Below are 21,838 nucleotides of genomic sequence, written 5' to 3'. Positions count from 1 at the left end.
TCAACAAGACGATGAGAGATCAAGAAAATGTGAAAATAATAGTTGCTATTGTTACTGACTCTTAGTGTTCTGTGGTATTTTGTGATGTAAAATAATTTGTTGCAATTAACCCATGTCTTTTTATATTTGACCATTTCTCTTGTTTTGCAGTATGTTATTAATATATTAGCTTTGTGTTGATTTGTTTGATATATTTTGTCTTGTTTTTGAATTTTGTATTTTATTTACCAGATTTAAGTCCTTTGTGTCAAATATTGAGAACAATTTGAGTTATTCTCCCTTCAAGGTATTTGAATTAAGCAGCAGAAAGTCTTCAGTTCAAGAATTTGAATTTTCAAAATGGAATTTTACTTTTGACAAAATGAAAACTTGAGTCAGGCTCATTAATAAATTTATACATGAAAAAATATTAGAACAAAAATATGGTTCAGTATTTGCTTATTCTTCAAACAACATTTAATCATCAGTAATATCTAGATTATTTCAATCGAACAAATTGACCTTGACTTTTCCCGAAAATATCCTTTCAACTAACAAGGTTTTCAGTTAACCCAACTGCATGACCAAAAGTTTGATGAAATACCCGTTTCTATTGGCTGGAATACTTCTGGTTCTTGTTCCTGATTGGTCAGTATTGGTCTGAGCAGCATGACGAGGAATGGACTTGAATAACATGATTCAGAGGGTACCGGGTATTTGTAGGTGGATATGTGTATTGTGTGAGGGATGAACTTCTTTCTTTAATGTCAGAATTAATTACTTCAATAGATGCACCAATCTTACTTTAAAATATGCACCAATCATACTTCAGTAGATGCACCAGTCATTATTCCAGTTTGTGTCATCTGTAGTTTAATGTTGAGAATAGGACAGGTAGTATTCTGTTAGCAAGATTCGGGGTAGAATAGGTCTTCAGCAACCCATGCTTGCTGTAAAAGGCAACTATGTGGTAAGACAACTTGTCGTAAGAGGTGACAAACGGGATCAGGTGGTCAGACTCACTGACTTGGCTGATGCATGTCATCGTATCCCGATTGCGTGGATCGATGCTCATGATGTCAATCACTGGATTGTCTTGTCCCGACTCTATTCTTTACAGACCACCGTCATATAGCTGGAATATTGCTGAGTGTGGCATTAAACAAAAAACAAACATTAGCAATTGAATGATCTCATGGGGCAGGTCTACAAATCGATGTTAGCAACTTACGACAATACGACAAGATTGTTTTGGTGAACGGGGCCCGGGGTCTGAAGTAATTTATTTGTGTTAAAATTAAATTATCCTGGACAATTCATCTATGAGACTAAAGTTAATTCAGCTGGAAATGTGCTCAAGATTTTATTAAAGCATTAAGAAAACAAAAACTTTTATTGATGACTATTACCTGTAGCCTAGTCACTTTGTCTTTAAAGCTCCATCATCAAGTGTCATGCCTTAGATTACCGTGGACATGTAGTATTCTGCTTTAAAACAAGTTAAAGAACAACCGATTCTTTAATGTTACTGTACTTATCTGTCATGGCAAGGCTCATCGAGGGTTCGCGTCCATGTTTGCCCCGATTGTGTTTCTAGGTTTGTCAGCACCATACCCGTGCTCGTGGGATTCATCAAAGTTGTAAACATCTTAGACCTACATCACTTCAGGCTTTCCTCCCACAATAAGCTGACATACCGCGATGCAACTGGAATACTGTTCAAAGCGGAGTTAAACCCAATTCACTCAAAGATTAAGAAATTTTCCATTTTGAGTAATTTTTTTTAGGATCCAAATATGTTTGGTTCAAAACGTAGCCTTTACCATTTTAAAAAAAACTCTTCTGCCGCCAATTACAGCCTCCCTGTGCAACCAATCCAGTCTTTCTGAACTATGCAGCTTTAGGCTCTAGCTTTCAGTAGCATTGAGGCAATTTGGGCTTCACTTGTGCCTGTTTCAGTAAGGGGTTCTATAATATTGGTATTTGTAAATCCTTTTTTACAATTGTCGTAGGTTTTTTTATATATTATGATGGATAAGATACTGGAATGAACACTTAGATTTCTTATATATATATTTTTAAAAATACACAAAAACATTATAAGTGAGGCATGGGGATATGGGAGGTTTTGGTGCTTTATAGACATTAATTCTATTGATCAGCTGAAGAAAACATACTGTTTGTTTTTTAGCTTAGTTTCAGTAGTGTTAGGGGCAGTCGGGTAGCCTAGTGGTTAAAGCGTTCGCTCGTCACGCTAAAGACCCGGGTTTGATTCCAGACATGGGTACAATGTGAGATACCCCGCCGTGATATTGCTGGAATATTGCTAAAGCGGCATAAAACCATACTCACTCACTCACTCAGTAGTGTTAACAGTAATGTTTGCCTAGAGTAAACAAGGGGTATTTTTTTCACAATTTCTCTTGAAATCAGTTTCTCCCAAACAAGGATATTCTTAATGGCCATGGATGTCAGTGAGGTTTGAACAGAATCACAAGACAAAGACTGTCGCGAGGAATGAGAAAAATGTGAAATTACAGAATTAAATAAGTTGAAATTTGATAATTTTAGAGACGCACATCAAAGGGGAAACCCCAATTCTACACACCACTTAGCGAACAGGTGAGTCTTGTGTCTACTTCCGTAACAAACATGCCGTTACTACCAAACTGTCTAACTCATCTCTAGCTATCCAGTAATGTTGTAGAGCAAGCATAGAGTGCACAGTGTTGATGACGAAAATAATAATTTCTTTCATCCATAATTGAGTTTTCATACATTTATTTACCAAAATCATGTAGAATGACTGTGCATGGATTAGAATTGTTTAGGTAGAGATATCTGAGAATCTTTTTCTCATTAGTTTGAATGAAGATTCTTTCACTTACTAGGACATTTCTTTCTCTTATAAAAGGACTTCAGAAATGAATAGAACATGTTCATGTTTAGCCCCTCCCCTCTTTGTGGAAGGATATATCTTGAGTTTCTAACATTTTGATTGATTGATTGAAAGTGTATTATGACAAATCTTTTTTATTAGCCCGAAGCAGAAAGTGATGTAATAATCTTTTTTTAAATTTTTCACTTATCACTTCTTAAAGGCTGTCTGTGTTATTTGTATGTGTTTCTCATCTTGCTGCTGAGACCGAGCACATGGATGGAAGAAAATGATATTTAAAGAAAATAATGATAATATTAATAATCCTTTTTGTTTTAATTACTTATCTAAAAAAAAAAATAATATTAAAAACAACTGCTTTTAGTGGTGATAAATTGCCTTTTGTTTAAAATATGTGCTAGAAAGTCCTACAATTTGGATCTTGATTTTGTTGTTTTTTACAATGGTTACTGTGTCAAGTGTTGAGAGATTTTGTGCAGAATTAAAGACAAAAAGAAGCAGGGACGAGGAATTACATCCCATATTTGAAATGTCCTTATGATAACATAGAGCAAGGTGAAACAAGACATTGTTCAAAAACACCTGCAAGGGTGGGAGGATATTCCAGGGAGTTATCTCGGATTCCAAATAAGTACCCCTGGAAGACAATTTGGGAAGAAATTGGAATATTGTTTAAAATTGGGACATATATTTTTGTTAAAGTTCTTATTTTCTTAATTTTGAAGATAGTTTATTTTAAACTTTAACATTAAAGCCTCTTCCTTTGTATTAGCCCTGTTATCAGTGGCCTTGACCTTGCCGTCACATTAGTGATAGTAACAGGAGTGAGAAATGTTTCATCCCCTTTGGCACGTTTTACTGTTATCTGCTGCTGTATTTTGGCCTATAGTTGGCCTCTGAACAGGTAGAAAAACAACATGTTATATTCTAAGAAAGATGGGTAGCTATACAAACATTTTTGAGTGGGACTGTAATTTAGGAATTGCAGAGATGAGAAACACAAATAAAAACAAACAGCCTTACTTTGTAATAGCATTGGAGCACCTTTCATCTGTCTTATAAACATGATATATTTTTTTATTACCACATCCTTTTTAACTCCTTACTTTTTGTGCATTATGTTCTCTACTTTGGTGTGATGCAGACTGATCAGTTAACTATAGGTGTTAGTGCAGTGATGAAGTAACAGTTGACCATGCAGTATTGTGTGATGTGATGGACTAGTTAACCATAGACACTTTCTCAACTCATGGTCAGAATATGTCTTCAGTAAACCAATGCATGTGTCAGGATAAGTCCCAGTAAACCAATGCTTTTAGTGTCAGAATAGGTCGCAGAAGACCAATGATTGTGTCAGGATAGGTCCCCAGTAAACCAATGCTTGTGTCAGAATAGGTCCCCAGTGAACCAATGCGTATCGTGTCAGGATAGGTCCTCAGTAAACCAATGTTGTGTCAGGATAGGTCCCCAGTGAACCAATGTTGTGTCAGGATAGGTCCCCAGTAAACCAATGTTGTGTCAGGATAGGTCCCCAGTGAACCAATGCGTATCGTGTCAGGATAGGTCCCCAGTGAACCAATGTTGTGTCAGGATAGGTCCCCAGTGAACCAATGTTGTGTCAGGATAGGTCCCCAGTAAACCAATGTTGTGTCAGGATAGGTCCCCAGTGAACCAATGTTGTGTCAATATAGGTCCCCAGTAAACCAATGTTGTGTCAGGATAGGTCCCCAGTTAACCAATGTTGTGTCAGGATAGGTCCCCAGTGAACCAATGCGTATCGTGTCAGGATAGGTCCCCAGTGAACCAATGTTGTGTCAGGATAGGTCCCCAGTAAACCAATGTTGTGTCAGGATAGGTCCCCAGTAAACCAATGTTGTGTCAGGATAGGTCCCCAGTAAACCAATGCTTGTGTCAGAATAGGTCCCCAGTGAACCAATGCGTATCGTGTCAGGATAGGTCCCCAGTTAACCAATGTTGTGTCAGGATAGGTCCCCAGTGAACCAATGTTTGTCAGGATAGGTCCCCAGTAAACCTATGATTATTATGTCAGAATAGGTCCCCAGTTAACCAATGATTGTAACGTCAGAATAGGTCCCCAGTTAACCAATGATTGTTACGTCAGAATAGGTCCCCAGTTAACCAATGATTATCACGTCAGAATAGGTCCCCAGTTAACCAATGATTGTTACGTCAGAATAGGTCCCCAGTTAACCAATGATTATCACGTCAGAATAGGTCCCCAGTTAACCAATGATTGTGACGTCAGAATAGGTCCCCAGTTAACCAATGATTGTGACGTTAGAATAGGTCCCCAGTTAACCAATGATTGTTACGTCAGAATAGGTCCCCAGTAAACCTTTGATTATCACGTCAGAATAGGTCCCCAGTTAACCAATGATTGTGACGTCAGAATAGGTCCCCAGTTAACCAATGATTGTGACGTTAGAATAGGTCCCCAGTTAACCAATGATTGTGACGTCAGAATAGGTCCCCAGTTAACCAATGATTGTGATGTCAGAATAGGTCCCCAGTTAACCACTGATTGTGACGTCAGAATAGGTCCCCAGTTAACCAATGATTGTCACATCAGAATAGGTCCCCAGTAAGCCAGTGTTTGTGTCAAAATAAGTCCCAGTTAGCCAGTGCTTGTCATGTCAGAATCGGTCCTAGTGAACCAATGGCTATGATGAGGATTAGGATGCTTATGCTTGACCTGACTGCAGGTCATCATGCCCTGGTGTGGATTGGTGCTCATGCTGTCAACCACTGGTTAGCTTGACTGCACTGTTAAACATTCACGGCACTCACTTTCTATTCACATGTTTTCTTGTTAAAAGAAAGTCTTTTATAAAATATATTCGCCTATAACATTCATCCAACTAAAGTCACAAGGATGTGAATGTCAGAAGGCAGACCATATTGTTTTTTCTTGGATAACAGAGCTTTTTAGGGCTGTTAGAGTTCATCAGATGGGAAAAAAATCTTTAAACATGAGTTTTATCAATTTGTCTGTTATTTTAAGAATGGCATGTTTGTTACCGAGATAGATATATGAAAGTGACATCTATCTGGCTTCCAACAAGAAAATATTCCCAGACCCTATTTCATGGGATCAACTCTAATACTCTTCTGTCTTTGGATATGGTTATCTTATCGCATCTCTTTGCTTTTTTTTCACAAAACTATGTCAGCTTTGTAGGCAGTTAATAGTTGTGAAAGTATTAGGTACATTTTTCAGGACATGGAGTATTGCAATTAATGTTTTGTTAGTGAAATTATTAGTAAAATATGTGTGCTAGGTTATTCATCATGATAATAATAATATTAATAATAATATGGTACTAACAAAACCAACTGCTTGACAGTAAGATATGAACTCATTGCATGGTGCATGGGGATGGTTTTGAATTTAACTTTTTATAAATTTTAATGCACATATAGTTTAAATCTGGTTTAAATCCAGCATACTGATTTATATGCCATAAAAGACATATTCAAAAAAAAATTCATCCAGCAATCTTTTTGTAATGACAACATGTCAGACTTTATGATGGTTATAAAAGGATGATTTTTAATCTTCCAACTTCGGAAAAGGAAGATCAGGAAATAGAGCTTCTTACTAATGAAGTTGCATGTCGATGTGTTTATATATATTTTTACAGCTTTGTTGATATATATATTATGCTTGTCTGTATAATAATATGCCTATTTGATTGCTGTTATATTGGAGTGTATGCTATTGAAATGAAGTTTAATGCATGCTTGATTTTGATTCTACTATATTTATTATTTACTGTACAAGCTTATGCCCCTCTTTTTGAAATACAAACCTGCTCATTTTCACTACAAATCTGGCAAAACGAAGCTGACTTGTCATTGGTGGATTTTGTTAGGTGAATTACCTCCCCTTGACAACTCAGGCGCTCAGGTTACCTCCCCTTGACAACTCAGGCGCTCAGGTTCTCAAGCTGTTGAGTCGTAGTGTTGCCAATGTCTAAAGTTGTCAAGTTTAACTTTTTAAAGCAATGTTCTTTTCTTTGATATTTGACCTGGATACTGATTGTCTCCAATCCTTCAATGCCTATTTCATCTCATCCTCGATTATCAAGGTGTATTATATGTGTCCATTCTATGATATATACACCCAGGGCTCATTGCTTATGTTTAAGTCAAAATCAAATGACACACTGCCTAATATATCCTTCCAATCATTTTCTTTCGTGATATATAGGGGCGGTCGGGTAGCCTAGTGGTTAAAGCGTTCGCTCGTCACGCCAAAGACCCGGGTTCGATTCCCGACATGGGTACAATGTGTGAAGCCCATTTCTGGTGTCCCCCACCGTGTTATTGCTGGAATATTGCTAAAAGTGGCCTAAAACCAAACTCACTCACTCACTCTTTTGTGATATAAACAAGTACATTTGATAGGACTATTACTGATTGATTTCTAATTCAAACGCAAATGAATGCTGTGGGTTACTACTAGTGATGGAGATGGGGAGGGGAGGGGAAACTGAGTTTAACGTCCCATCCAAGATTATTTCACTTATATAGCAACATGCTTCCGGGTTTGATTACATATTCTGCAAATCTTTCCATGATTGTGGAATCACAGATTTTGTCTGGGACTGACATTTATATTTTTACCTCATCAAAATAGAATTGAGATATGATACACTGAATAATCGAGGATGCTTTCATCAATGCATCACAGAGCTCTTATTTTACACTTTCTTCACTGGGTTTCACATGGACCATATTTGGGATTATCGAAGATGCACACCCTGGGTTTAGGATAATTAACATGGACAATAAGATGATATTATTTACTGGTCGGGATGCACACTGTATAAGGTGTATATTGTGTTTTCAACCTGGATCCTAGTATGTAGTCGTCAAAATGGTATCCGAGGAGTTTATTCTTGGGTCTGATTTATTAATCTGTGTTTGTGCTACCACCCCCAATACTGTAATCATGATTACCTTTTTCTTTTGTAAAATAATCAATATTTTGAAAGGAGACCTCTTTTTGAACTTAAGAAATACAAATCTTCATTTATCAAGATGTTTAAACGTAACTTCCAGTTTCAGTACAATTTATCATGCTGAAAATGATTTCATAACATTTTATTGTAATATGTTGTTGTTAAGATAATAGCATCATTAAGATGGAGTTGGAGTTATCTCCCTTGATCTCTGACCTATTTACAGTTCATATATTTGTGTCGCATAGAAACCTTAAAAAAGCAACCTTTGTCTCCAAAAGTCTCTCAAATTAGTCTGTTATGAATTGTTATGACTATTAATCTGATGAGTCATTCTCTCAGTGCCCAAGTTGCCCCAGGGATTCAGGTCAGAGTTGGTGCTTTCCTCATGCTGTTGAGTTGGGGATTGGTTCGTCAGACTTTATGACTTGTCAGATGAAAGGTCATCGTACCTCAGTGGTGTAGGGGGCACGGGTGGCCCAGTCATCTGAGGCGCCGCGATTCGCTGTGCAGAGTTGCATCCCTTGGGCACGCCAGAAACCTCTGATTGTGGGTTCGAATCCCGGTTTGCCCCGATTATGTTTCTAGGTCTGTCAGCACCATACCCGTGCTTGTGGGTTTCACCGAAGTGGTAAAAGTCAGAGACCTGCATTACTTCGGGCTTTCCTCCCACATTAAGCTGACACGCAGTGATATAACTGGAATACTGTTAAAAGCGGCGTTAAACCCAACTCACTCACTCACTCAATGGTGTGGATCGCTTATGCTGTCACTCACCTGTTTCCTTGGTCCATTATTTACCTGCGGAGAATATATAGCTGGAATATTGCTGACCGTGGCATAAAGTAACACTCACTCACTCACTGTGAACATGACCAGAGAAGTGGGATGTTTCTCTAATGTGTAGATGTTCTTATACCAGCCCCAAGCCGGAAGAGGATCTAGCGACTGTGCGGTGGGTCGGTACGGTGGAGCGTTGTTCATGTTTGTACTCTTTATACGACATTTATATCTAACCATAGCTCACGACACGACGGCCGCCCAGACCGGAGACAGAGCGCAGAGGAAGTCGCCCGCCCAGCAACCAGTTCCGACCGGATCAGCTGTTGAGTACAAGCAGTTTGAGCCTGTCGTCGGCTAACACCCTAACAGGTTGTCAATTCAATTCATTTTCATTGTGTCAACTGCAGGTCGGGTCAATACACTCAGTGGACATGAGTATCATAAGAGGCTTGCCATTTTTGTTCTGAATATGATGGGATTTAAAAAAAGAAATTATTTCAAGGAGTTGTAAAAATAATTAGAAATTTCAATCTAGTATGGTTAAAAGAATTTTTTGTATTGAAATGAACAACTGTTGATAAATCTATTTACATCTGGGGTCTATGTTCAACTAGATAAACACAAAATTTATTTGTTGATGATTTTAAGTATGTGCTTACCCCTAGACACCAGTGACACTGACATGTCGTCCCACAACCCCCCACCCGCCTATGTTCAACTTGATTAACACAAAATTTATTTGTTAATGATTTTAAGTATGTGCTTACCCCTAGACACCAGTGACACTGATATGTCGTCCCACGACCCCCCACCCGCCTATGTTCAACTTGATTAACACAAAATGTATTTGTTGATGATTTTAAGTATGTGCTTACCCCTAGACACCAGTGACACTGATATGTCGTCCGACGACCCCCCGCCCCTCCCAGACAAGCAGGGTGCCGACTACAGCAACTCCTCCGTCGACTCCACCCCTGTCATGAGACGCACATCCGTCACGCCTGGATCCCATAAGAACAAGGTCAGCAAAGCTTTCAGCAAATTCTACAGGACTGGTGACAAAGAGAGCAAAAAGAGAAATAAATGATAGCAAAATGTTTATGTTAGAAATGCAAGAAAGATTAATCTTACGAAATCTTACCAGATAGAAATATTGATGAAGAGTACCGGGCTATGCTCCGAGGTTTGCACTCACTGATAAAGCACTGCAGCAGCGATCACAGAGCATCACGAAAGATTGTTTTTTACCCACATTCAGGCAATTCATTAAAGCAGCAGTTGTCAAAAAATCTTTAAATAGAATATGTTGTGTGTTTATTTAATTCTGGGTATACATTACATCAGCACCATTGAGACCTTTATAATTATCAATGATGTATCTCTATCAGGGCAGTCAGGTAGCCTAGTGGTTAAAGCGTTTGCTCATCACGCCGACATGGGTACAATGTGTGAAGCCCATTTCTGGTGTCCTCCGCCGTGATATTGCTGGAATATTGCTAAAAGCGGCGTTAAACCACACTCACTCACTCACTCACTATCAAGGTAGATAAAAGTAAACCAAAGATCGCTCACTCACTATCAGGGTAGATAAAAGTAAACCAAAGATCACTCGCTCACTCACTATCAGGGTAGATAAAAGTAAACCAAAGATCACTCGCTCACTCACTATCAGGGTAGATAAAAGTAAACCAAAGATCATTGTTCCATTAAACATTTATATATTGAGCAAAAAAAGTTGGGGATCATAAAAATGTTAAGGATATTTTTTTCTAGTAAAGACTTGAGTACATAATTTCTTAAAAATACAGTAAACAACGGTTAAAATGAACTCAAAGGGACCACTTATTTTAGTTTGTTATAACTGTAATTCATTTTGACATCTATACAGCATATAAACAGCAAATGGCTGGGACCAAAAATGCAGTTCGTTGTATACGCTAGTTTGCTATAAGCGTGTTTGTTATAAACGTAGTGTACTGTATGCCCATAAATATTCATGGTCCCTAACTTTTTCAGTACGGTATATTTTTTCACCGGCAAAAATCACGTTCTTGAAATCATTTTTTTTTTTACTATGTGCTGCATTGGTAAAGCTTCTTTTGTGTGTGCAGACATGCTGCGCAGTGCTGTGTAAGTGTGGGACAGCCTTATGTTGAGCTGATGTTTTTGTGTAGAAGATCTGAATTCACCAAGTAGATTCCAAGGGAAAGATCTGTGATGTCCCTGTAGGAATATTTACGAATTATGATCGTATCTGTCTAGTCAAGTGCGATGTACATTTTGTTTATGGTTTTGTGGACCAGCATAATCTAGAGATATATTTCTTTTTTCTCAATATGTTATTTTATCATTTTGTCATTTCTGTTACCACCTTTCATGACGTTTTATATTAGCTTTTCTTGATTAATTTTGACATATTTTGTTTTTTTAAATATGTTTTTGCTGGGTATTGATTCCATTCTTCTTTTGTTTTTAAAGTTTAAAATAGTGCTTGCCAAGGTATGGTACTTTAATTTAAGTTTATTTTGACTCTTATGATTCATATTTGTTTTTTCTGTCCACTTGTGTATCTATTTTCACTACCAGTTTCACAGCATTTATTATGCACCAGGAAGTGTTCGTGCTATGTATTGTACCATGACATTTAAATGCTGCAGTATTGAATCTACAATAGGCAACGATTCATGATTCATAGTAGGAAGTTTGGGATAAACATTTTACTTAAAAAGTGTTGCAAAAAATTGTGGTGTGAGTCCCAGACTATCCAAAGCAGGTTTTACCACAGACGTTTATATGTTATGTAGATCTGGTTTTACAGTACATTTTAGACAAAACCTGACGAAAAACGGGAAATGTATTGCAAAATTCAGTAACTGCAACAATCATTGAAGAATAAACCTAGAATCATCACATCTGTAAAGATCCTGTTTAACATGTTTAGAATAAATAGTGCTCTCAGGCAGGCACTGAAATAGAATTTGTTCTGCCCCTTTAGTATTAACGCTACCAGTAATCTCTCAGGAGAAACTACCCAGTACTGAAGTTCAACCCAATACAGTCTTTTGGAGGTAAAAAGAAAAGAATGAATTCCAATATAACTGGTTCCACAATGGTCGTAAATTAATGAAAGCAAAAGTTGTAACCTACCTCTACCCACTTTTTTATGTCTTGTAAGAAAAATGTGGTGGATATCCAATACATGGCACAGCCTCAGCACATGTAATGTTCCCTTACAGTCCAGGCAGCACAAGTCTGCTGAGGCTGTGCCATTCAGTGTACACCCTCCAGCGAAGAACACTAAATCATAACAGTTCTATCATAGCGGTTAAACGTTTTTGTGACTGTAAGTGTCGCTTAAATCTGTACAACGATAATTGTTTTCGAGTAATATTGCATGTTACAGAGTCTGTTTGCAGCAAGGAGTAGCCAATGAATGGACAGTCTGTCCCCCTATTCCATGGGTGCTTGTGTAAGATAGGAACATGTGCCAAAGATGCACTCACTGCATTATATCTTGTCACTGTGTATCATGTTTTATTCACAATTTTTCTTTGATTTCTTTTCAGCCTCTTTGATTTTCTGTTTTGCCTTTTTGTTTCTGTTATTCATGGTTAAGTGTAAAGAAATGAAACAGTATTTAAATACATAACAGTATTATGATTCAATTTTTCCCAATTGCACGAGATATCATCGATCACTCATCATTCAGATCATTATTGTCATAGAAGGCAGTGTATTGAAGGAGTTTCAAAATATGCTAGGGATGTTTAGGTAATCAGCATTTGTTTTGATATCCAGCCACATTTCATAAGCACCGGTCTGGTTAAGCAAGTCGTGATACACTTATAATGAATGTATCCCATCAGTTCGGAATGGTGAAGAATATAGCAAAATCTAAACACCATGGCATCTACAGCCAAAAGGTGTAGATTTTCATTTTTATCAGGGACAGGAATTTCAACTGACAGTGGATTGTGTTGACAAATATCTGTAGCAGAATTATTGTAGAAGGCTGACATTTGTTTGTCTCAAAACCCATGCATCTTCTGTTTGGGTTGTCAAAGTTCATAAAGGGTTCACCTGACGAGATGTCAGATGTGGGAACTTGACACAGAGAGACATCGAATCGTATATTTCACATCGACTAAAAAGAAGCAGAAAATCGATGTTTCATTGGTCCATGGGCTACTATGGTTATAACAAACTAAAAGGTACCACTAATTTTAGTTTGTTATAACCGTAGTTTGTATACGCCTATATACAGCCCATATGCAGCAAATGGAGGGGACCAAAAAACATTCCGTAATATCTGTCATTCCGTTTTAAGCGTGTTCATTATAAATGTAGTTTACAGCAGTTTCCTGTTCCCTGAGACACTACACAAACAATTGAAGAAACTAGAAATTGTTTCATAAACAGCCTACTGATCATTATCGCCACTCACTGTCTGCAAAGTGATCAGTTCATTTTCCAAAAGCCGGCATAATTTCCTTTAATGTTTTCATGGCAGTAAATGCCATACTAAAAAGAGGCCCTGATATCTCAGATATCATATGTTGTATCTGTAATAGGGGGGCACGGGTGGCCCAGTCGTCTAAGATGTCGCGATTCACTGTGCCGAGTTGCGTCCCTTGGGCACGCCAGAAACCTATGATTGTGGGTTCGAATCCTGGTTCGCCCCGACTATGTTTCTAGGTTTGTCAGCACCATACCCATACTCGTGGGTTTCACCGAAGTGGTAAACGTCTGAGACCTGCATCACTTCGGGCTTTCCTACCACATTAGCTGGCACGCTGTGATATAACCGGAAAAATGTTAAAAGCAGCGTTAATCCTAACTCACTCACTCACTCCTAATGCGAGATAGCTTGCTGATATTTTGTATACACCATCTCTTGTCATCATGTTACTATAACTTAACACATATACAATATCAATTCAGTCTTTGCCAAAATATTCTGAGTCTGCTAGCCCGAAATTGTCTCGAATAATATTCAGAAGATTCTGGTTTTAATATATGGACTAGCATAGCTATCAACTCATATACAATATCAATTCATCAATCAATAAATTGTTTATTATATTTTTTACAGGTAGCTAGAGTAACTATTCAGCATTAATTGTGTTAGTAATTTTTTTAGTCAGTGAGAGACAACTCACAATAATTTTTTCCAATCTGTTCTTGTATTGGTTGATTTTAAGACATGAATTCTTATTCATATTCATCTGTTTGGTCCTTGGTTTCCTGTCAGCATCTTCAGTTATCCAGGGTATTAGATCTCCATTGTCCTATGTATACGCAGGACCCATTCGCCGCCAACCCATCACCACCTCCCTTATCAGCTCAGAATCTTTCTCTCATGAGACTGAAATCAAAACCAATCAAAATGCTTCTTCAGTAGATCTACATTTACACCTGCAGCCTTGTTGAAGTAAGTCTAAAATATACTTAATCTGATCAGAAAACAGATTTAAGCAAACTTTTAGCTGGAAACTCAACACAGAATACATGCCCATGAATTGGGTGGGTGGGTGGGTGAGTAAGGTTTTACGCTGCTTTTAGCAATATTCCAGCAATATCACAACGGGGGACACCAGAAATGGGCTTCACACATTGTACCCATGTCGGGAATCGAACCCAGGTCTTTGGCGTGACGAGCGAACGCTTTAACCACTAGACTACCCCACAGCCCTGTATTAAAAGACAGGAAAGATGGCACGCAAAAGTCGGGTCAAGCAATGATAATGTGAATGCTCATTTCAGTCAGGAAAGAAAGGTGTCTATGGTATGGTGGGATATGGGTTCTGTGTCTATGTTAGAATGGAGATATGATGCACTGGATTGTCAAGGATGTGTCATGGGAAGCTGGAGGTCAACGTTTCTTCATAGCCTCTGCACAAGACGCAATCATTCTGTCAGCTTATCACATACTCTCTCCTTATTATATATGCAAGTAAAGTATTTCTCAGGCTATTTCTCATTTCAATAACTGTCTCACTTGCCTACTGCAGCCAGTGCCACCTCTTCCACTTGATACGGACGATGATGACATTCCACCACCCGTGCCTGAAAAACCTTCGCTACCCCACTGATCCTGCGACCTTCACCTTTGTGCCTAACCCTGAAGGGCAAGGGAATGTCAGCTGCAGCATGCAGAGATCATCTTTGACCTCTGTGCTTAACTGGAGCCATAGCAATGACCTGATGCATGTGAAGGTGTAAGGACGTAACCTCTTGACCTTGACCTACTCTTGATCTGAGTCTTTTATTGGAAATGACCGATAGAGCATGAAAGTCATTTCCTAGATGACCTAAGCCTTGCTAAATAAAGAGAATTGAGCATGTCCTTGAACTTTAAGGAAAGGTCAATGAAACTGACCTCAGTATTAATGTAGGTCACCACAAGAGCATCATGTCAGTGACTCCAGAGAAACACGCCGCCTTCATTACGTCCACAGCAATGTCTGATGTTACGTCTATGTCTGAGATATGTGAAACTATGGGAGAATGTTTCACAACCTTGCCTATGCTCAAAAACTTATACAATATGGTCAAAACATTCATTCTAATACCTTTTTTGAAACAGAATGTTTTGATGATCAGCACTCGAAATAATTTTTTGGCTTATTTTGTCACATTGTTTTTTTTGGGGAAAATATCAGTTACATATCTATTTCAGTCAGCGTTGCGGATATGTACATAGGTTATTGAGCATAGGTATGCTTGTAAAATGTCCCCGGTTCTCTGTGGATGTCAGCAATGTTCTCTGGCTGAGCTCGATCTTGCCAAGCTGTGTATGTACTGATTCTGATGTCTCTGCGTAGTATTTCCACACGTGCATGATGTGCGAGGCTATCACAGATGGGTTTCACAGAATTGTTGATCATCAGCCTCATATCTGCGAGAAGTATTTCATCGTAGTCAACCACCACCTCAACAAGCTTCAAGATGTATATCAGCAGCCTAAATGGCTTATATTATAGGGCACCATCTTTGTAGAACGATATGTATATACTATCAAAATGTGTCAATGATTGTCCAATGACTTTATGATTTTTTTAAAAGTTAACATGTACAAAGTGGTAGCTAATATTGTAGGAATTGATTTGAGGTATATGTGAAGGAAAACACGTACAAAATGATTTTAGTCATTTGGTAGGAAAGATGAATTGCATATTCTTAAATAGATCTCTCCAAATTCTCTCTCTCTCTCTCTCTCTCTCTCTCTATCCCATGTAGATCTCCTGCTGTCCTGATCTCTTCTCTATTGCTTTCCATCTGCTTGTGCATCAGAATTCATAATAGCGTATCTATTGGGGGAACATGTTCTCTGTGTATTTGAATGTCACCTTGACCATATTTTCCTTGCAACATTTTATCATGTCATCGCTCAATTTTTTTAAGGAAAAAGCTCCACAATGTTTTTTTACATGTCATTTCTTTTGCTCAAATGGTATCACTTGAAATATTTTCTGAAATATTTATGGGACATATGCCATGTATTTAACTGCAAAAGGATATGCTGAGATGACATTTTGGCGGTCTTGTCTCCAAATAGTTGTCAAGACAAAAGGATTTATCCAAGGTGAATTTACTTGGAGGTAAACGGTAGCTTTTGTGTGCTTTTAATCATACACTTCATGAAGTTTTACCTCTTTTTTGCAATGTTTGTACTAATAATTTTAGCATAATGCCATATGGGATGGTTTCCGTGACAACACATTCAGTCATTCTGGTAAGATATACACTGTGTTCCTCCATACATCCCAGATCCTTGGTGAGTCTCAAAGCCATGGCAGATTCAGACATCCCATTACATGAAGGCATGCATGAGATGGTGGCAGGTTTAAGGGACGTGGCATCAAGGCAAGGTTCACACAGGTTTGAAACGCCCTTAAAAAGTTTTAAATTTCAATCCGCCTTAAAATTTGAAAAGGCTGAATTTGATAACTATGGTTAACTCTGTTGTAAAATAAATATAACACTTATTTCATCTCTAATGATAACTGATGACATCATGTTGCAAATGAGACACAGTTGTGTGGACTGGAATAGATAGTTCTATGAATTAGTATGAATGTTCTAGTTAAAATATTTGAAAGCACTCTTCGGTCACACTTTAAAAGTAGAAGAAAAGTGTGACCAGTACCTTGAAAAGGCCTTAAAGTTGGTGGTTGTATGTTTTGTATGAACCTTGCATGCAATCCAAGGATTTAATTTTGGTTGTCTTGATGACAACCTTTTGTTTCTAGCCTATGGGACCTTTGGAAGCAGTGTATTTGAAGGGTTGAGGTGATGACATGCATTCATAATGTTTCATGGCCATTTTTGTACGTTGATGCCAATGAAAAGTTTTACCAAAGATGGAAATATGTGAAAATTGCTCATAACTTAAAATACCAGAGGTGACAGATTAGTCACTGACATTTGACTGGTCAAAATGTCTTTACCCTCATTCGGGGGCACGGGTGGCCCAGTCGTCTAAGGCACCACGATTCGCTGTGCAGAGTTGCGTCCCTTTGTCACACCAGAAACCTATGGTTGTGGGTTCGAATCCCAGTTCACGCCGATTATGTTTCTAGGTTTGTCAGCACCATACCCATACTCGTGGGTTTCACCGAAGTGGTAAACGCCTGAGACCTGCATCACTTCAGGCTTTCCTCCCACATTAAGCTGACACGCCGTGATATAACTGGAATACTGTTAAAAACGGCATTAAACCCAACTCACTCACTCACTCACTCACTTTACCCTCATTCCAAATAAGGTCATGATTGTGTGGTTATTAAAGACAAGAATCCTGTTGAAGAGACTGGCCAGGAACCAGTCTGGGAGATGGAGAAATGCAGTGTTTATCCTGTGGACTGAGCATGATTACAGAGTTATACTAGTAATTGTATTACTAACACCTCCTGTACAGACTCTGTGTGATCTCTGTTATAGACAACAACTGAATCAGTCTGGCGTTTCCTTAATACAGTTGAGTCTTATCATTCTGTCATATAATTATTTCTTCATCAATGCTTAGCATCTTTAATGCATTTATGGCTTTTGTTTTCATTGATTGGTTAATAGGATAATGCATTTGATCTGAAAAAAATACTTGTGAATCACTCACTTTTTTAAATAAAAGGCACAAAATACTTTTCTGGTATCCATATTATTATTTATTTGTCAGGTTATTGTTGGGTTTGTCCCGAAATGTAGGTAATTGTACCTCAGAGGATCAATGACAAAATGGGTTGATATATTAAGGGAAAACGTACTTGTCAATTTGTTCTTGACCTTAAGGCCAGGACCATTTATGATTCGGTTTGCACATATATTTTTACAGATACATGGTCAAATAAGATTTTGATTTTTTCTAAAATATGTTGATCTCTAAAAATGTTTGATGAGTGAACTGTAGACAAACAATCAAGAAAAGATATTGTTTCTAAATTTCAAATAGTATTTTGCAATTTTTTAATTTTTTGAAATTATTTAAGAGACTTTGGGTGGGGGGGGGGAATAATTATATAAATGACAACTAAAGATATATTTATATACTTAGGCACAGTTGACTATATACCAGTTAGTGCAAAACAAAAGGTCGTAACTTGTAAGAATGTTGTTTTGTTATTTTACTAACCATGCATCTAGTTTCACTACAAGTCCTTACCCTCAATTCATTGACACTCTTTCTTCATCTGATTGTGCAGAGTCATTGGAGTTGAAGCATTATTTCATGTTTTGTATTCATTTACCAAATGTATTTTTGATGTGGTTTTAAGACAGACGAAGACTTCGATATATTTTGTAAGGAGCTTGCATTTGCTTAGTTTTAAGTTCTGAATCGTTCTTTTTACTTTCATACGGTGCTACACACATTTGTCTTTCCTGATGTTCGATAAAACTGATGTTCGATATCTGCCATATATACAGAAGTGTTGCTTGGCAACAGGTTTTCCTCCTGTAGCGGAATTGTGTTGGAAAATGACTCTGAGAGTGATTCCTGGGGTTTACAGTACCGCCCTGAGTGACATGAAATATTTCTCTCACTCACTTACTCAAGTCACTGTGTCACTGGTGACCTGAATGGCTTAAGACAAAAAATATACATGATCCTACCAAAGTGCTGTTTTAAGTGCTAGCTACCTAGCTACAATTTTGGGCAGTGTATTTCAATTGTCCTGATTTGTCTGGTTAGATATATACACATGAAAAGAAGTTAAGCATCTACCCTTCTGTATTTTCCTTTACCTGAACTTCCTGTATATTTTGAAATATCAACAGAAAAAATGTATTTATAAGATATCACAAATACCTGCTGAAATGTCGGTAGTCTTTCTCACAGTCCCAGAACCCTATTTTTTCCTCTTCGGCCTAGTCCTGACCATAATCCTATTGCCTTAAATGAAGCAAGTCTAGATTTTCCAAAAGTTCTGAATCTCCAACCTCACTGGGCTCCTTTCGCTTTAAATGTAGATGCTTGTTTGTATCAAAATCAGTTGCAAAATATAGATATGTCCTTTCCATTTTTTTTTTCAAAATGAATACCTCATTAAACAAAAACAAGGGGGCATGGTTGGCCCAGTCGTCGAAGGTGCCTATGATCGTGGGTTTGAATCCCGGTTCACCCCGATTATGTATCTCGGTTTGTCAGCACCATACCCTTGCTGTTGGTTTCACCAAAGTGGTAAACATCTTAGATCTGCATCACTTCGGGCTTTCCTCCCAGATTAAGCGGACATGCCATGATCAACTGGAATACTGTTTAAAGCAGTGTTAAATCCCCTGACTCACTCCCTATCAAAAACAAGACCCTTTGTTTGATAAATTTATAGTTTTTTTATGACAATTTTTAGAAATGGCCTTTCCATTAGGAAAAATGTAGAGCAGTGCTTACTTGTTTTTCAGGTGTATATAGAAATAAGATATATATGAGAAGAAATTCTATTCTACCAATTACTAATTCCTGATACTGCAAGGTATTCATGACCCAAAGGTTTTTTGGTTTTTTCAGAAATGAATACATCGACAGCTATTTTTTACAGAAATGAATACATTGACAGCTGTGTTTTCAGAAATGAATACATGGACTGCTAGTGACAAGTTCAAATACCGGTAGATGCATTTCTTCATCTGTAGTGCTCAAAACATCCTTCCCTGACAGTCAGCTGTTCTATGACAGATATCGACATGTAGTTGTGTATATGTCCCCTCATTTGTGTATGTCCTTTGTGAGTTCATTGTAGACTGTGGACACCCCATTCTCTGTCGTGCTATGGCGTACCTATGCAATGTTTTGTATGTTTGTACATTTCATAGACCATCCTCAAAGGATATATTCCACGCCAAATATTTGGCAAGTACTATTTCTGATTAGTCTAGCGGACAATCACATGTATATTTGAATATACATCTGTAAAAGTATTCACTCAATATATATATATAGTAATCTTCAAAAAGCTGAAAAGCGAGACCATGTACTGATCGGTTATGGTTTCTGCTGAACAATCAAGCAGCTCCATCATATTTTGTCTCGGACAGAGTACGTGATCTGTTGTATTCGTTATTGATATTTCTTCACTTTTCAGATAATCGGGTACTGAAATATTTATAGTGGAGTGTTAACTGAATATGATGTTTGAAAATCTATTTATGAAAAGTCACTGGAATTTCTACCAGAACAGAAAATGTTTTTAATGTATTAGCATGTATGACAACATGAAATTAAAATTAATCAGTTAAAGTTTAACATTGCATCGGCATTATTTTAGCCATATAGCGATGATAACATATGAATTCTTTATTGCACTGTCAATTATGTGGCTATATTGTCATATTTTTTTTATGAATGATCCAATTTAACTGCTCATTTTTTATAAGATTTATTTTGATAGCATTTATCGCGAAAAGTGAATTGAGCTTTTGTAAAATCTTTTTTCTTGTCAATACAATCATTATTAATTTGAGAGTTCTTTGAACAAGGCAGTAAAGTGCATTTAGATTGTAAAGGGACAAGAAGTTTGTAGAAATTTGGTATTCTGAGCCTATGATTTTTTTTATAGTATCAATTTGTCGATTTATGACCTATACTGCAATGATTAGAGTGGTTTCAAGTTTACATATACATGTATAACATATATATATAGAGAGAGAAACTAGTCAACTTATGAACTTGTACAGGTAATATTCTCACAAATATATGTCACTTACGTAGTATATTTAACACGTATGCATAGTAATATACAAAAGTGTTACTAACATACATATATTCCTTCTGTGTGATCAACAAAAGATACAAATATAACATATTTTCAAATATTTAGATAAAAAAATTAAACAGGAATATTAATGGTTCTAATCCAAACTATATATGGAATTGCCAGTGCATATCAATGGTATTTTCTAAAGTTTATGCACACAATGGTTGTGGCCAATTTGCCTTCACATTAAAGTCTGTTGCTCAATCTACCGTTGTCACATCTGGAAAAGCGTGTCTATATCCTGTATTTATTTTTTATACTGTGACTAGTGCTATGAAAATGTCATGCTCGACTTCCTGTACCATATATTGTCATAATTATGTCAAATTCACTTTAAGGTAAAATGATGTATGCCATCTTCATTGATTACTCCTGAAATTTGTGAGCTGGATATGCAGTTTTCTCAATTCAACTATGAATATTGAGCTGATTTAATTTAATTGATGAATTTTGAAACGAATATAATCTGTGCAGAATTTCAATACAAGTTGTTTTTTTAGGTAACAGTTTGTAGATACTGATAAATCAATCACACTGTTTCATTGATAAATCAATCACACTGTTTCATTGAATCATCTGTGCCATTCGCTTCCCAAAACCAGGTTTAAAACTGGTTTTGGTACATTTTTTAAATGTGCTGCTTTTTTGCCAAAATAGTCAGACAATTTCTAATCACCCAAGCATATTCATCATGTAACTGCAATTGTTCAAGCTTGTAAGATTACAAATCTTCATTTGTTCTGGTACAGCTACATACTTTTGTTGCCGTCATGGTGCCATTGTATCATAGTCAGATTGTACATAGTCATATGGGGAATTCTGTGAACTCAACAGTACCTGCCTGTCTGTCACTAAGAAACTGGAATAAACTATTTCATAATAAGCCTTGTCTCAGTTCTCCCAGCATGCAGTGTGGTTTGCTACAAGAATGGCAGTATGAT

At 37.3% G+C, this 21,838-nt stretch overlaps 1 protein-coding gene across 18 annotated transcripts in view; it reads left to right on the top strand.

The window, feature by feature from the left end:
• The window catches only part of LOC124125507 (dedicator of cytokinesis protein 1-like), a 90,540-nt gene extending 68,760 nt beyond the window's left edge, over nucleotides 1–21,780 (top strand). For 9 of the 18 annotated variants that reach the window (XM_048391727.1, XM_048391710.1, XM_048391716.1 and 6 more), the window contains 5 exons: nucleotides 2,551–2,601; nucleotides 3,020–3,037; nucleotides 8,886–9,015; nucleotides 9,528–9,667; nucleotides 14,658–21,780. In XM_048391727.1, the coding sequence (XP_048247684.1) occupies nucleotides 2,551–2,601; nucleotides 3,020–3,037; nucleotides 8,886–9,015; nucleotides 9,528–9,667; nucleotides 14,658–14,738 (420 nt within the window). In that variant the 3' untranslated portion in view covers nucleotides 14,739–21,780. Of the gene's footprint in view, nucleotides 1–2,550; nucleotides 2,602–3,019; nucleotides 3,038–8,885; nucleotides 9,016–9,311; nucleotides 9,668–11,124; nucleotides 13,339–14,657 lie in introns of those variants that run through there. The other 9 variants (XM_048391726.1, XM_048391725.1, XM_048391724.1 and 6 more) reach the window with 5 other exon arrangements.
• The last annotated feature ends 58 nt before the right edge of the window (nucleotides 21,781–21,838 follow it).

This window comes from Haliotis rufescens, unplaced genomic scaffold, assembly GCF_023055435.1.
Source record: "Haliotis rufescens isolate VD_foot unplaced genomic scaffold, xgHalRufe1.0.p SCAF_96, whole genome shotgun sequence".
NCBI lineage: Eukaryota > Metazoa > Mollusca > Gastropoda > Lepetellida > Haliotidae > Haliotis > Haliotis rufescens.
This window is presented reverse-complemented; position numbering and strand designations above follow the sequence as displayed.